This window comes from Manacus vitellinus, unplaced genomic scaffold (genome assembly GCF_001715985.3).
Source record: "Manacus vitellinus isolate BGI_N305 unplaced genomic scaffold, ASM171598v3 scaffold_23_pilon, whole genome shotgun sequence".
NCBI lineage: Eukaryota > Metazoa > Chordata > Aves > Passeriformes > Pipridae > Manacus > Manacus vitellinus.
In genome coordinates this window covers 4,757,133-4,769,768 of record NW_021939718.1, presented here as the reverse complement: position 1 = coordinate 4,769,768, position 12,636 = coordinate 4,757,133, and the positions used below count along the sequence as shown (strand labels likewise).

Here is a 12,636-nt window from a genome sequence, read left to right as displayed (position 1 = left end):
CTACTCTGGCCTCCAATCGGGAGGCCTGGAGACACACCATCTATAACGCTGCTGTTTCCTTTGAGAACACACGCAGGATCACTCTCGAGGAGAAAAGACAACGCAGAAAGAATCGTGTCTTGCAGAATATACCACCTAAGGAGTCTTTCTGCTGTGCCTTTTTGTAACTGGATATGTCTATCTTGTATTGGCCTCATTAGCCACCAGCGTGCTTGTAACAAATGTGGATAGAGCCTTCCTAAATCTTCATTTGCGAAGCCTAGCCATGATATAAACAACTAGTTTCAATTTACAGCTGAAGTCCAGCTGTGTTATAGAAGATTAATGATATATATATAAGTTAAACAACTGTAACAATATTATTTTACACCTCAGTTTTGCTAAAAGAAAAGACAATAGCAGTATGAAATATTCTGTCATCTCAATTTTGCTATCTGTTTATCGTACTCGGAATTTTCATTCAGGAACATAAAAATCCCTGGCCATTTCAAGTTAGAGAAATATCAAACACAGATCTATGACTAGTTTTTATCAAAGCAGTTACACTAGCTTCCATAAAGGCTATTTGAAAAATGAAAGGGAGGCAAGGGTGGTCTAAGTAAAAGAAAATGAGGAGGGAGTGGGACTTCATGATTCCATGCATGACCCTGCAAGGAGGTTAAGAAACTAGTCCAGACAATCCCTGTGCAAGAGAGGTTGGTCTGCACAAGCAACAAAGGGAAGAAAGAGTGGCTTTCTGGAAGTGAATAAGAAGTCAGTAAGGTCTATGATACCAGTAAGGAAGGACAGTCAACTGTTAGCAAATAGGAATGGAGGTTTTGATAACCAGGTAACTACTAAGAAGCAATACTCCTAACAGGAAAGTTTAAAACCTTTTTTGTATGCTTATTGATCATACATACTGGTCTCCAAAATCCAAATTACTTCCAAAGCAGAAGCCTTTCAGATCAAGTATTTTTACTTATTCTGTTATCCTAACTCCTATATATAGGGGTTTTTTAAATTGGGGCTTGGCCCTTATCTCACCCATCTATTTCTATTTCCCAGAAGCCATGACACTTGATCAAGTATCTGACATCCAGCATTGCCAGGAGCTTTTTCTGTCAGGCTTGAATGACTCAGTTTAAATCTGTGAACAACAAAATATTGTAACATTGATTCAACAATTCTTACAGCTTCATGTACCTTGATGATCTCCATCTGTCTTGCAAACCAGTTAACATGCCAATACAGCCCTCTTTGCTGTTTACTGCCTTGCATCAGAGATTTTGAAATAGCATTTGACAGAGTAAGTCCTTATTTCAATCAATACTCACAGTGATATGAAAATGTTTCATAAAAGCATATCCATGCGCTATAATTCAGCTGAATGAAGTAGAAAGAGGCTGAGAACAACAGAGCAATGACAAAAAGAGAACATGCACTCAGCTTTCTGTGCATTTTATTTTACTCAACTGTGATTCCTTTAAGAGGGAATAAATTTGATCCGAATATTTTTTGTGAGCAGTACAATACTCTTTTCAGTTGCATAAAGTTTAAAACTAACTTATTTCATGAATGCACACTAAAACCCATTACACATCCTTCTCTCATCTGTTTTTCACTATGCCCACAGCAACATACCAATGCTGAATATGATATATCAATGATAAGACTAATGTAAAGCTCAGAGGCACTTCTGAAAAACCTCTTGAGGCATTGGTAAAAATTACATTAGAGTAAGGTATATCATTACTAGTTCTATCTGAAAAAATAGTTGATAAACATTTTGTCAAATCCACAAAACAGGTGTAATCTAGTATGCATATATATAGAATCATAGGACCATAGAATCAGCTGGGTTGGAAGGGATCTCTGAGATCATCAAGTCCAACACTTGTCCACTACCACTGTGGCTGCTAGACCATGGCACTAAGTGCCACATCCAGTCTCGTCTTAAAAACCTCAGGGACGGAGAATCCACCACTTCCCTGGGCAGCCCATTCCAATGTCTGATTACCCTCTCTGTAAAGAAATTCTTTCTAATATCTAACCTAAACCTCCCCTGGCACAGCTTAAGACCATGCCCTCTTGTCTTGCTGATTGTTGCCTGGGAAAAGAGACCAACCCCCACCTGGCTACAACCTCCTTTCAGGGAGTTGTAGAGAGTGAGGAGGTCTCCTCTGAGCCTCCTCTTCTCCAGGCTGAACAGCCCCAGCTCCCTCAGCCTCTCCTCATAGGACTTGTGCTCCAGTCCCTTCACCAGCTTTGTTGCTCTTCTCTGGACCTGCTCCAGCACCTCAATATCCTTCCTGAACTGAGGGGCCCAGAACTGGACACAGCACTCCAGGTGTGGCCTCACCAGCACAGAGCATAGGGGAAGAATCACTTCCTTGGAGCTGTTGGCCACACTGTTCCTGATCCAGGCCAGGATGCCCTTGGCCTTCTTGGCCACCTGGGCACACTGCTGGCTCATGTTCAGCTTCCTGTCAATCCAAACTCCCAGGTCCCTCTCTGTCTGGCTGCTCTCCAGCCACTCTGTCCCCAGCCTGTAGCACTGCATGGGGTTGTGTGTGTGTGTGTGTGTGTGTGTGTGTATGTATAAAACTTAAAAAAGGGAAATATGGGTATTTTCATCAGAAAAGAAATCTGGGAATTTATTATTCATTACCACAAACACCCTAAGACTTTTTTATTAAAATGAAAGTAGTTTCCTGTCTGAGATAATTGTGGTACATTCCTCATTGGAATGAAGAACTAGTATAAGGAAGCCAATAAAATATTGAACCAACTTATTATATCAGTGCAATATTTTCAGGAACACTGGTTAGAATTTTCTGCTGTAAGAAATAAACCAGGAACAGTTCTACAACCTAAAGGAAAGAAAACAGTGTACATGAAAGAATATTTTAGCTTTACTAAACAACATTGACACAGGTGCTTACCCTCCGGCCAACAATCTGTGCCCAAAGAACCACCCTATACCTCACTTCTGAAGCAACTGGTATAGTTGACTGAATTCTCATGCTCCTCCCCAGTCCTTCTTCTTCTGCTTTTTTCTTATCCTATCATCTAATTCATTGTTCATCATCTACCATAATACCTCCTTTACCAACTGCAAAAATGAAATCCTGCAGTCTACCCTTCTTAGAAAGTAATTACATTTCACCCACTATTCTCCACTGTAGTAGGACTATGAGAGTAAAGAGAATATTATTTATACTATCTGGAAGAGTTATATGACTTTATGGTCAGCACAACAGCTTTCACAAACACTAACTGCATGTTATTTTTTTCTTTGTTTCAATATGCTGTACTCTCATTTTTTACTTTTTGTTTCTTAATTAGAGAGAGCCTGTCACTCATGAAGTGAGTAGATTTATTATTCTAAAAACATATTATTCAAATTATTTTACTGAATAATACTTTTAAATTCCTAATATTTATCAGCAAGAAAGTGGTATTGCAGTAAATACAAACAAATGTAACACAATAACATAACATTTAAAATGCTACAGGTATGTTAAATAGAATGAGGAGTCTAAGAAAATTTGTATAGTTCTTTCAGTCCCATTTGCTTTATTCCTAGCAAAGTTTACTCATTTTTTAGGAGCGAATTTTCTGTAGCAGGGATACATCATGAGAAAAAGACAGACTAATTCAACTCCACAAAGGCAAAAAATAGATATTTTTCATACTATATAACTTCCGTGACAAGAAAAAATCTAAAGCTCCTCCTCTGAAATTTCATATGAAATGTTTACAACCTAAGAATTTATATTAGCCTTTCTATAATTAGCTTTTGATACTAAATGTTTCTTGCCTACAAAATACTACATTTTCTAAGAACTTTATTTTGGTTTAACATAGAACAACTGTCTCATAAGAATAAAATAGGTACACTTCTAAAAGAATAGATCATGTAACCATATGAATCATAGACAATATTATACTACAGTATTTCACAACATTTTGAATTTTGTGGTGTCCCTTTAGAATCTGATGATCCCTGGAATCCAAACATGACTTCAGCATGGCAGAAAGACCAGAGCATTATCTGAAATTTCAGGGAACAGATTCACTGTAATTCATGTACATGTGTAAGAGCTGAAATACCAGCTAGCTAGTAAAACAGCTGTGCTTTACCTAGGCAGTAACAAAAACCAAAATATCTCTTTCCTAACAAATTTTCCTTTTGCATATTTTTTTCCTCATTCACATCTTAGCCAGTTATACAGTAAAAATCTAGAAGGGTAAGGACAATGCAAAGGAAGGGTATGAAATTATATAATGAGAAGGCCCAGACTATCAGAAAGTAAAGTAACTTTAAAAAGTGGGTTTAGGGTCATTTTCTTGCAAAATATTATCCTTAGAATGGCAAATTTCCTTTATATTTGTATACAACTTATGCTCCTTAGCAGGATTTTTCATGTCCTTTCTTCATGATGCCAAATCATCTACCCAGTCTGCTGTGTAGAGGAACCCAGTTTCATGCTCAGCCTCGCTCCTTCTCATAAATGACTGGGCAAATGCCTGTAGAATTATCATCACCTCCCATCTGTAAACTACTCCTTGAGCTCACTGCCCCCAGTACGCTGATTATAGAGCTTATATCTCAGTAATTTTCAGTCGTTATCATTCAGGCATTGTGGTCCTTGAATGATGAAAGCCGACCATTTCCTTAGAACAACAATGTGGATTATATCAGTGCAATACTTCAAAGTTCCTTACTACTACAAAAATATTGCAAAACTTCCATCCAGTATGAATCCAGTGAGCATCACTCTCACTTTCCCCATGGCAAACAATGTATTAGGCTTTCTTTAATGAAAAGACAGAGCAAAGAGGCCAAGTAACGTTAGTGGACACAGCAGCCCTGAAATCTAAGGAAATTTTTGTCAGGACAGGACAAGACATCAGTTGGAGTGGGCTAGCAGGGACAGTCTGAATGAAAACCTTGTTCTGTTCTCATCCCCAGACCAAGGATTTCATTCACGAGTGCTGCTGTATTAGTTTACTTCAGAAGCACAAAATCTGCAAGGGTTAAATTAAGATCTCAGGTCACATATAAGTTATACATAAGCACAACACTTGAGGTTCCTTAAAAATACAGTACAAAGAGTTAGTCGATCAGAATGAAGAAGTTACCGTCTAATGGTAAATCCAACCTCTAATTGCTAACTGAAAGATTAGATGTACCAAAACAGAAAGCAAAAATGGAACCTACTATAACTTTCTAACTATTGTCAACAAAAACCAGATTTTCAGCTTCTCTCATATTAGCAGTTATTGGTGAACTCTATTACCACATATATTTTTATTAAAATAGTTTATTGATAATATTGACATTGCATTTTTAAAAAAATACCTAGGTCTACAAAATATTTCAGCAGCAGCACGAGAAACCATTTAAATATTATTATCTTTAGTTTAACTCTACATGACATTTTAAATCACCATGCTAGGAAAACTGACATACTGAAATCTCAGAGATCTGAAATTGGATATTTTCCCCATTTTATGAGGAACACATAGAAGATGATATTTAAGCACATGCTGAATAGGAAGTACTAGGGAAAGTTTACCATAATATCAACCTTATTGAAGCTTTTAACAGCTACTTCAAAACGTTAATATAAAGAACTACCTTTGGCTGATCATACTGGATTACCCTGATGCCATTCAGCTGATATATGGGCTGTGTACTGTTAAGACATAAAATGGTACCTAAAGGAAATGTCAATTAGGCAAAAATAAAGATGAAATGTTATAACTGCTTTTTCTAAAGAAAATAAAAACATGGAAAGAAAAAGATAATTTCCCTTTATTTATTTTATGCAATGAAACTTCAATTTGCCATTCTAAACCGAGGAACAGCATACTCTAATATCCTATACTAAAATGGCCTCTGGGAACATTAATTATTAATATTAACCTCGAAAGGATCACAGTTAAACAACCACTTTCTCTTCTGCTTGCATGAATAGATGCCTTATAATTTAATATTTTAAAAGAAGAGTAGTAAGTGGTACAGATAATTGGTGCTGGGAATTCCCAGTGGCAAACAAAATCTGTCCTAAAAGCAGATAAATAATGTACCATGTTATTCCTAAAGAAAAAAAAAAAGGCACTAGAACTTCCAGTTCTATCATTAATATACCAATCATTAAGTTAATATAATAATCTGCATAGTCCACTGCTTGTTTATCTAATACAATAACATGAAAAAGCCACAATTCCAATATGTATTTCCTACACACTGTGACCACTCACTCCTCTGGTAACAGGATTGTCTCAAGCATAATTCAGGAATATATGAAAGATAGACTGGTTGTATTGAGATAGCATGACATGTTGAGATTTACAGTGAACAAAAATGTATTCAGACCTTTCTTATACCACACTCAGACCATCCAAATCCATGCATCTGTTACTCTAATTACCAGCCTTCTGCAGCTATGGCAAAGATAAATTTGTGATGGCTAATTTTCTTTCAATAGTGCTTGGGGTAAATTTCAAATAAAGCACACAAGGGGAAAGAGTATCAACCAGTACAATAGATGAACAGAGTTCACAATGAAAAAACTGTATTTCTCTTCCTATTATACTCTTTTGTTATCAGCCACATCAGAATTCAATTAACTTAGGGCAACAGATAATAGATAAGAAAGAAGCTCAATTTTTATTCAGAAGCAACCCTTCACCAACGTTCACCTCCATATACATTATAGCATACCTAGAATTCAATAATTGCTCTAATGTATTATAATAAGCTTTAAGAATACAATATTCATCACATTTAATTTCATGGGTTTGGATATTTACGTTTCACTTTTTTTTTTCTTAATAATTTCAAATCAGAATCATATGAGCTCGCTAAAGAAAAAAATAATCACTTTGCTCAAATAAGATTTCTGACAACCAAAAGTACTGATTCAGAACTGATTCAGCTTTAACTATAAATGCATTTCTCTAGGATCAAACCACATTTACCAATGTGACAGCAGGAAAAAGAAAGGAGAGGTAAATCCCTTGAAAATCTATTCTTAAAAGCTGAAACCTGGCATATAACACTCTAATCCATATGGTAAGTTGACTGAAATGTAGCAGTGTTCACCCACCTCTCCTAGATGACAGCAGTTGAAGTGCACTGTATTAGTTAATAAAAGCTCAGCACATGGTACTGTAATGTGCCAATCAAATTCCAAGTTTGACTAAAAATTATTTCCTAGATACGGCAGAGTAAATTTTGGTGGCTTTTTCCTTAACACTAAGAACATATCAACATAAAGCGGCCTATGGAAAGCAACAGTTCTTCATCAAAGTTCCCATTTGGGGTTTTAACTTTAAATGGAATGTAAATATTTCTAATATTCATACTGAAAAAAAATCTTTGAAACATCATTTTATACAAAGTAGAGATCATCTTATAAATAAGGATTGAAACTATGATTATTCATTACATTTATGGAGCATTTCAACTGTGCTACTGACCATAATTCTCTGAAAGACTTATTAATTGAAGCACGATCAACAGATATTAGTACAGATTTTTTTGATTCAGTAATAAATATTTTCTATGAAAGAAAGATATAGAAATGGAATCTCTTTATACATGCAGTTCTGAATTAATCCTAGAAAGATAATTAATAATGGCAAATTAATCCTTGCACTAAACCTTGAAGAGTTCATGTAGTTTACAGAAAGGCAAATCCATTCCACCAAAATGTAGTCTTTCTCCATAAGTCATCACTACCAGAGAAAACTACAGAAACTACAATAAAGGTCTGAGGTATGGCAATTGGCCAGAAGGAAATGCAGTATTCAGAGAAACATCTTGTGCCCACAGAGACTCATCTACTTCAGAACTGAACCAAAGCAGCCATTCCCCTGAGCACTGGACTGCTTAGAGGCAGCCAGAAGCAGGCACAAAGAAGTATTTAGCTACTGTCTGCCACTGGATTTAGGCAGAGAAATCAAGCAGAAAGGTTGTTCCCTCTTCTTAGGAAGGAGACCTGCTCAGTTTAAGAGTTCTTAAGTTCATGGTATGAAAGAGTCATGATACTTTTTTCCAAAATTCTATACATTAGCAGTTACCAGGCTTGAGAGGAAAAAATGATCCAGAAGTACAACAGATCAGGTAAACTAGAATAGTAACAGGGAAGGAAGCCTTTTCCTAGCAATTCATACGTAATTAAATGAAATTATACATAGCTCATGAAAACTGTAGAAATCCTGAACTAATATCTAGAGTCAGGATTTCATAACATGAAGGTAAACCAGCCACTTTTAATTCAGTGCAGGGTTTTTAACAGTTACAAAACAAAGGGAAAAAAGAAGTAGCAGTAATATGACTAAAAATAGAAGGACTGAATCACAGAATATCATCATTCTACCAACTAACACATCTTTAATTCAGAATATGGGAGATTTCCAGAACATAAATTCATTGACTGAAGGAAAACTTGACCTTGAATGCAGTTAGTCCCTGTCTTCACACACACATAGTGCATATACTACAAATAAGTCACTCTCATCTCGTGAAAGATGACCCTGCACATACTCCTGAGTCAGGATAGTTGCAGCTTCTCTCCTGTACTCCCATGAGATTGGTTTGAAAAATAAACATAAATTATGAACAAATTAATTTGTCACATGTAAATCAAAAACTGGAAAAGAAGGCTACTCACAAATGCTTATTAAACCAACTGAAATTATCACATCTCCATCCTTATCTTCTGTTTCTAATTAACAGAAAAATGGAACTACCTAAACAATAGCATATGGTAAAAACGAAAAACGAGAAACAATTCTTCAACCCCATGTTAATTAAATAGAGATGAAATGACTACATTCTTCTCTGCATGTTCAACCACTCTTTTTATTTTTTTAATAACATCTTTCCATGCAGTTTTTTTTTTCTTTTAAGCCCAGTCATTTCTGTTCTTTAAACAGAAACAGAGAGAGCAAAGAAAAAGTGGTATCTGGACACTAGAGGAGATGAAAATGTAGATCAAATAATCACTCAATAATCACTTAGATGCATTAAGCATCTTAAGTCTGACAGATTTTAACTTTGTATTTGCAGCTACAGAAACAGCACAACAAACAGAAAAAACAAACATCACATTAGTTGTTGCACTCTCCCAACTACTGAAAGGCTAAGTCAAAGTATAACTCAAACAGCAACTTCAGAAATCCAGTACAAATTTGGGTAGAATTTTAAAATATAAAATCTAAGTATAGCTAGCGCAGTTACAATTAAAAAGTGGCATTAAAAATAAATGTAATAAACTGATGAGTAGTCTTTAGTTTCACATTAGCAGATAGTCAAATGTGCATGGTATTAAATTATAGTCAACTAAACTACTAAAAATATATGTGGGCATTCTGAATAAATCCTTAAATCAACAAATTGAATACTCCAGAAAGACAACGGCGTGAAGCAAAAAAATTTCATTTTACTGCAATTTACAAAACAGAAACTATTTCTAATTATACATTACTGATCTTTACAGAATAGTAATCAAAGCCTATGGACCTTCAAACAAACAAAAGAACTTAGGGTTTTTTAACTACTGCTTAGCCCGTTTGCTCTCTATCAAATTCAGAAGAATTAGCTTATAAATAAAATAAGCACATGCCATGTCTAACAACATAAACCCAAAAAGAATCTTGAATATTGCAGAAAATAAGACTGGCAAACAAATTCTGAAAATGTATATTTTGATTTACTAAACTGTGTGTTTTACCAAAGTAAGCCGTTTTCTTGAACATACTATTTGCTTGGTTGCACTTTAAAACTCCTTGTTTTATTCAGGATACGTTTACTAAAAATTTTGGTTCTGCCTTTAAGGAAAAGTGCTAGCTCTCTCTGATAATCTCCTGTTACAATTTGTGATAATAAACAAATGAAGTGAATATTTTGAAAGCTAAAAAGTAAGCAGGGGGAAAGAACTAGCTGTTCCTATTCAATGCTCACCAACTGACAGTGGATATTTCAGAGATACACTGAAGCCACAGACATCTACAACAATTAGAACAATTATTCCACACAGGTGTGGTAAGGATACCCTTTTTCCAGAGCTAAAAAAATAAAGCCAACTAATTTTTTCTAAAACTATCAATATTTTGCAGGCAGCACACCATCAGTTAATGAATAAATACTGATTTTTTTTCCCCCAGTAACTGCAGTGACAAACTTTAGTTATCCAGCTACTATTTTTACCTTTGCTTTTCTTTTCTAAGAAAACAGGAGCTCTAAACAGGCACTTCAGATTTAAGACTGATCTGACAGTTACAGAAATGATTAAGCACTGGAGCATTTATGAGACTAGTGTAAATCACTAATGCTGTTACTTGCTCTGATTTTTATGTCATTGTTTTCTTGACAAACAGAGCCAGGCTGAAGACATTCTACCATGACAGAATGCTTACAACACTTTTCTGGAATTTCCCTAAGGGAATATTCCATAGTTTTAGATCATGAGTTAGTTTTGTTCTCTCAGTATTTCTTACATAGCATGATCTTGTTTCAATTTTACACCATGAGCTGTTGCAATTAACTTGGCTTGCATAAATGGAACTGACCAATTCACTATTGACAAAAATCCACGAGAAATGCCACTCAGATCTCCAATAACAGCTGTCACTGGAAGGGCTAATTATGAAATGGACTGATTATGTAAGTGAGGTGGCACACAGTTCACCTAAAAATGTTCTACAAAGTGGAACACAACTATTACATGTGAAAACTTGTTCTTCTTAATTTTTCTGTAAAGTGGATTATCATCATGTTTACATCTCATATTCCAGCCACAGAATTAAGTAGGGTATATACTGTGCTGTTCTGAGAGGAGAAATAGGTGGAAACTAACCACATTCCCTTTGATACAAGCAGAGTATAAGTAGAGTAATGACAGAGTCAAACTGGAGAAGAAACAAGAAAAAGGAATGGTAGGAACAAAAATAATATACTCCAAGAGCATAATGCCTGATATTCGTCTGCATTGCAGAGAAAGCAGTTCAGGTAATTAATATTTTAATATACAGAATTTCAGTTGTTCTCTATTATCTAAGAAACCAGTGGATTTTTCTGAAACATACTTCAAATGTAACAACTTGTTTGTTGGTCAGGCAAGTATCTGCAGATTTCAGACAGGACGTAAGCCTCACAGATTGTTTCTTGCCATAATGCACTGTCACTGTATGAATTATGCTCCTTATAATGCAAATCATTATGGTGAAAAATAATTTTGAACTTATATTAATAGCAACAAACTATAGAGATAAAATAATGTAGTACTTATTTTTACCCAAATGAACAAAATAGTTTTGAATTAGACAAGCAGTAAGTAATGATCTACTTTCAGAAAAAGTGTTTGGGTTTTTTTTTTCAAATTGTAGGGCTCACTCCTGTGATAATAAGCACCATACACAGTTAAACAGCTTGCACTTCCAATGAGCAAAGGAAAAATAGTGAGAAAAAAAAAATCTTCCTTACCTATGTATACAATTCTTAGATTCGAGATAAGCCATACCAGAGGCAGCATCTAATGAAAATTTCACCAACTGTTTGGTTTTTAGCTCATCCTTCTTTTTTCTTAAAAATGACAGGAAATCACCTCCTAGAAAAACAGAAAGATAGACAGTGAGATATGACTGATGGGATACTCACATTTCTCTCTTGGGGTTCCAACACCAAACAAACTAGTCATTAGCTGTTCTCCTCATTCCATCCATTTGAGGTTGGCCCAAGAAAAAGGAAGGAACCCACCTTTCAAAATGCATTTTCCCTTAAACATTAGATGCTTAAAAGCGAAAACTGCACAGAATACCCAAAGTCTTCACCAGTGTACAGTAAAAACAGACTCACATAAAAATTGTTGACAAAAACAATTGCTAATTTGTGATACATCTTATTCACTAATCATAGAATGACTGTTGCTTATAACAACTGTAAATAAAGAGATCCTATTAAAGAGGTCCTATTAGTTACATGAGAGTAGTTAATTTTTAATTGATCATTTGCAGTGATGTTTCTCAAATTCTACACTGATGCAGAATTGTGCAATGTTAACTGAACGTTTGACATGGGCAATGGAAGGTGAAAAACTATTACTGTAACTTCACAGTCTTCTTCCTTGGAGGAACAAAAGTTGTTGTCCTCTTGTCTAAAGAACAAGAGAGGTCAGCACTGAGGATTTCCAAAAGAAAACTGTATTAGTAAATAAGCTGGAGAGATATTAAACAAACACTGCAAAGACATGTTTGGATTGACATAACCGTATTAAAGATTTTTCTAAAATAGATTTTATTGATCCAGAAAATAAAATATATTTCATTATTCCAGTGTGTAGCCAGTTATTGCTCCAGTATTTGTTTCTTTTCACTGAGGACTGAATTGACTCCAGTGATTATATCTTGCAATCATGCACTGTTACACAATTTTATGTACTGCCTTTCTTTGCAATGTGAAATAACAATATATATTAAAAGTTTCATATGGTTTTTTCTTTTTAGGAGGCCATTTCTATTTGTATTTCATATTGTAAGAAATAAGAGAATATTGAAGAAAAAACTCTAATGTTATGAAGAGTAATTGTAATGCCCTTCAAACATGGAGTTGGAGCTGCTCTTTACTCCCAGACTGGGTAA

General features: G+C 35.1%; 1 protein-coding gene across 1 annotated transcript in view; it reads right to left on the bottom strand.

Moving 5' to 3' along the window:
- Positions 1-12,636, bottom strand: part of FER (FER tyrosine kinase) — a 150,073-nt gene that overhangs the window by 22,225 nt on the left and 115,212 nt on the right. Inside the window, exon 17 of the mRNA XM_018072865.2 lies at positions 11,483-11,606. Coding sequence (XP_017928354.1) covers positions 11,483-11,606 — 124 coding nt within the window. The remainder of the gene's footprint in view (positions 1-11,482; positions 11,607-12,636) is intronic.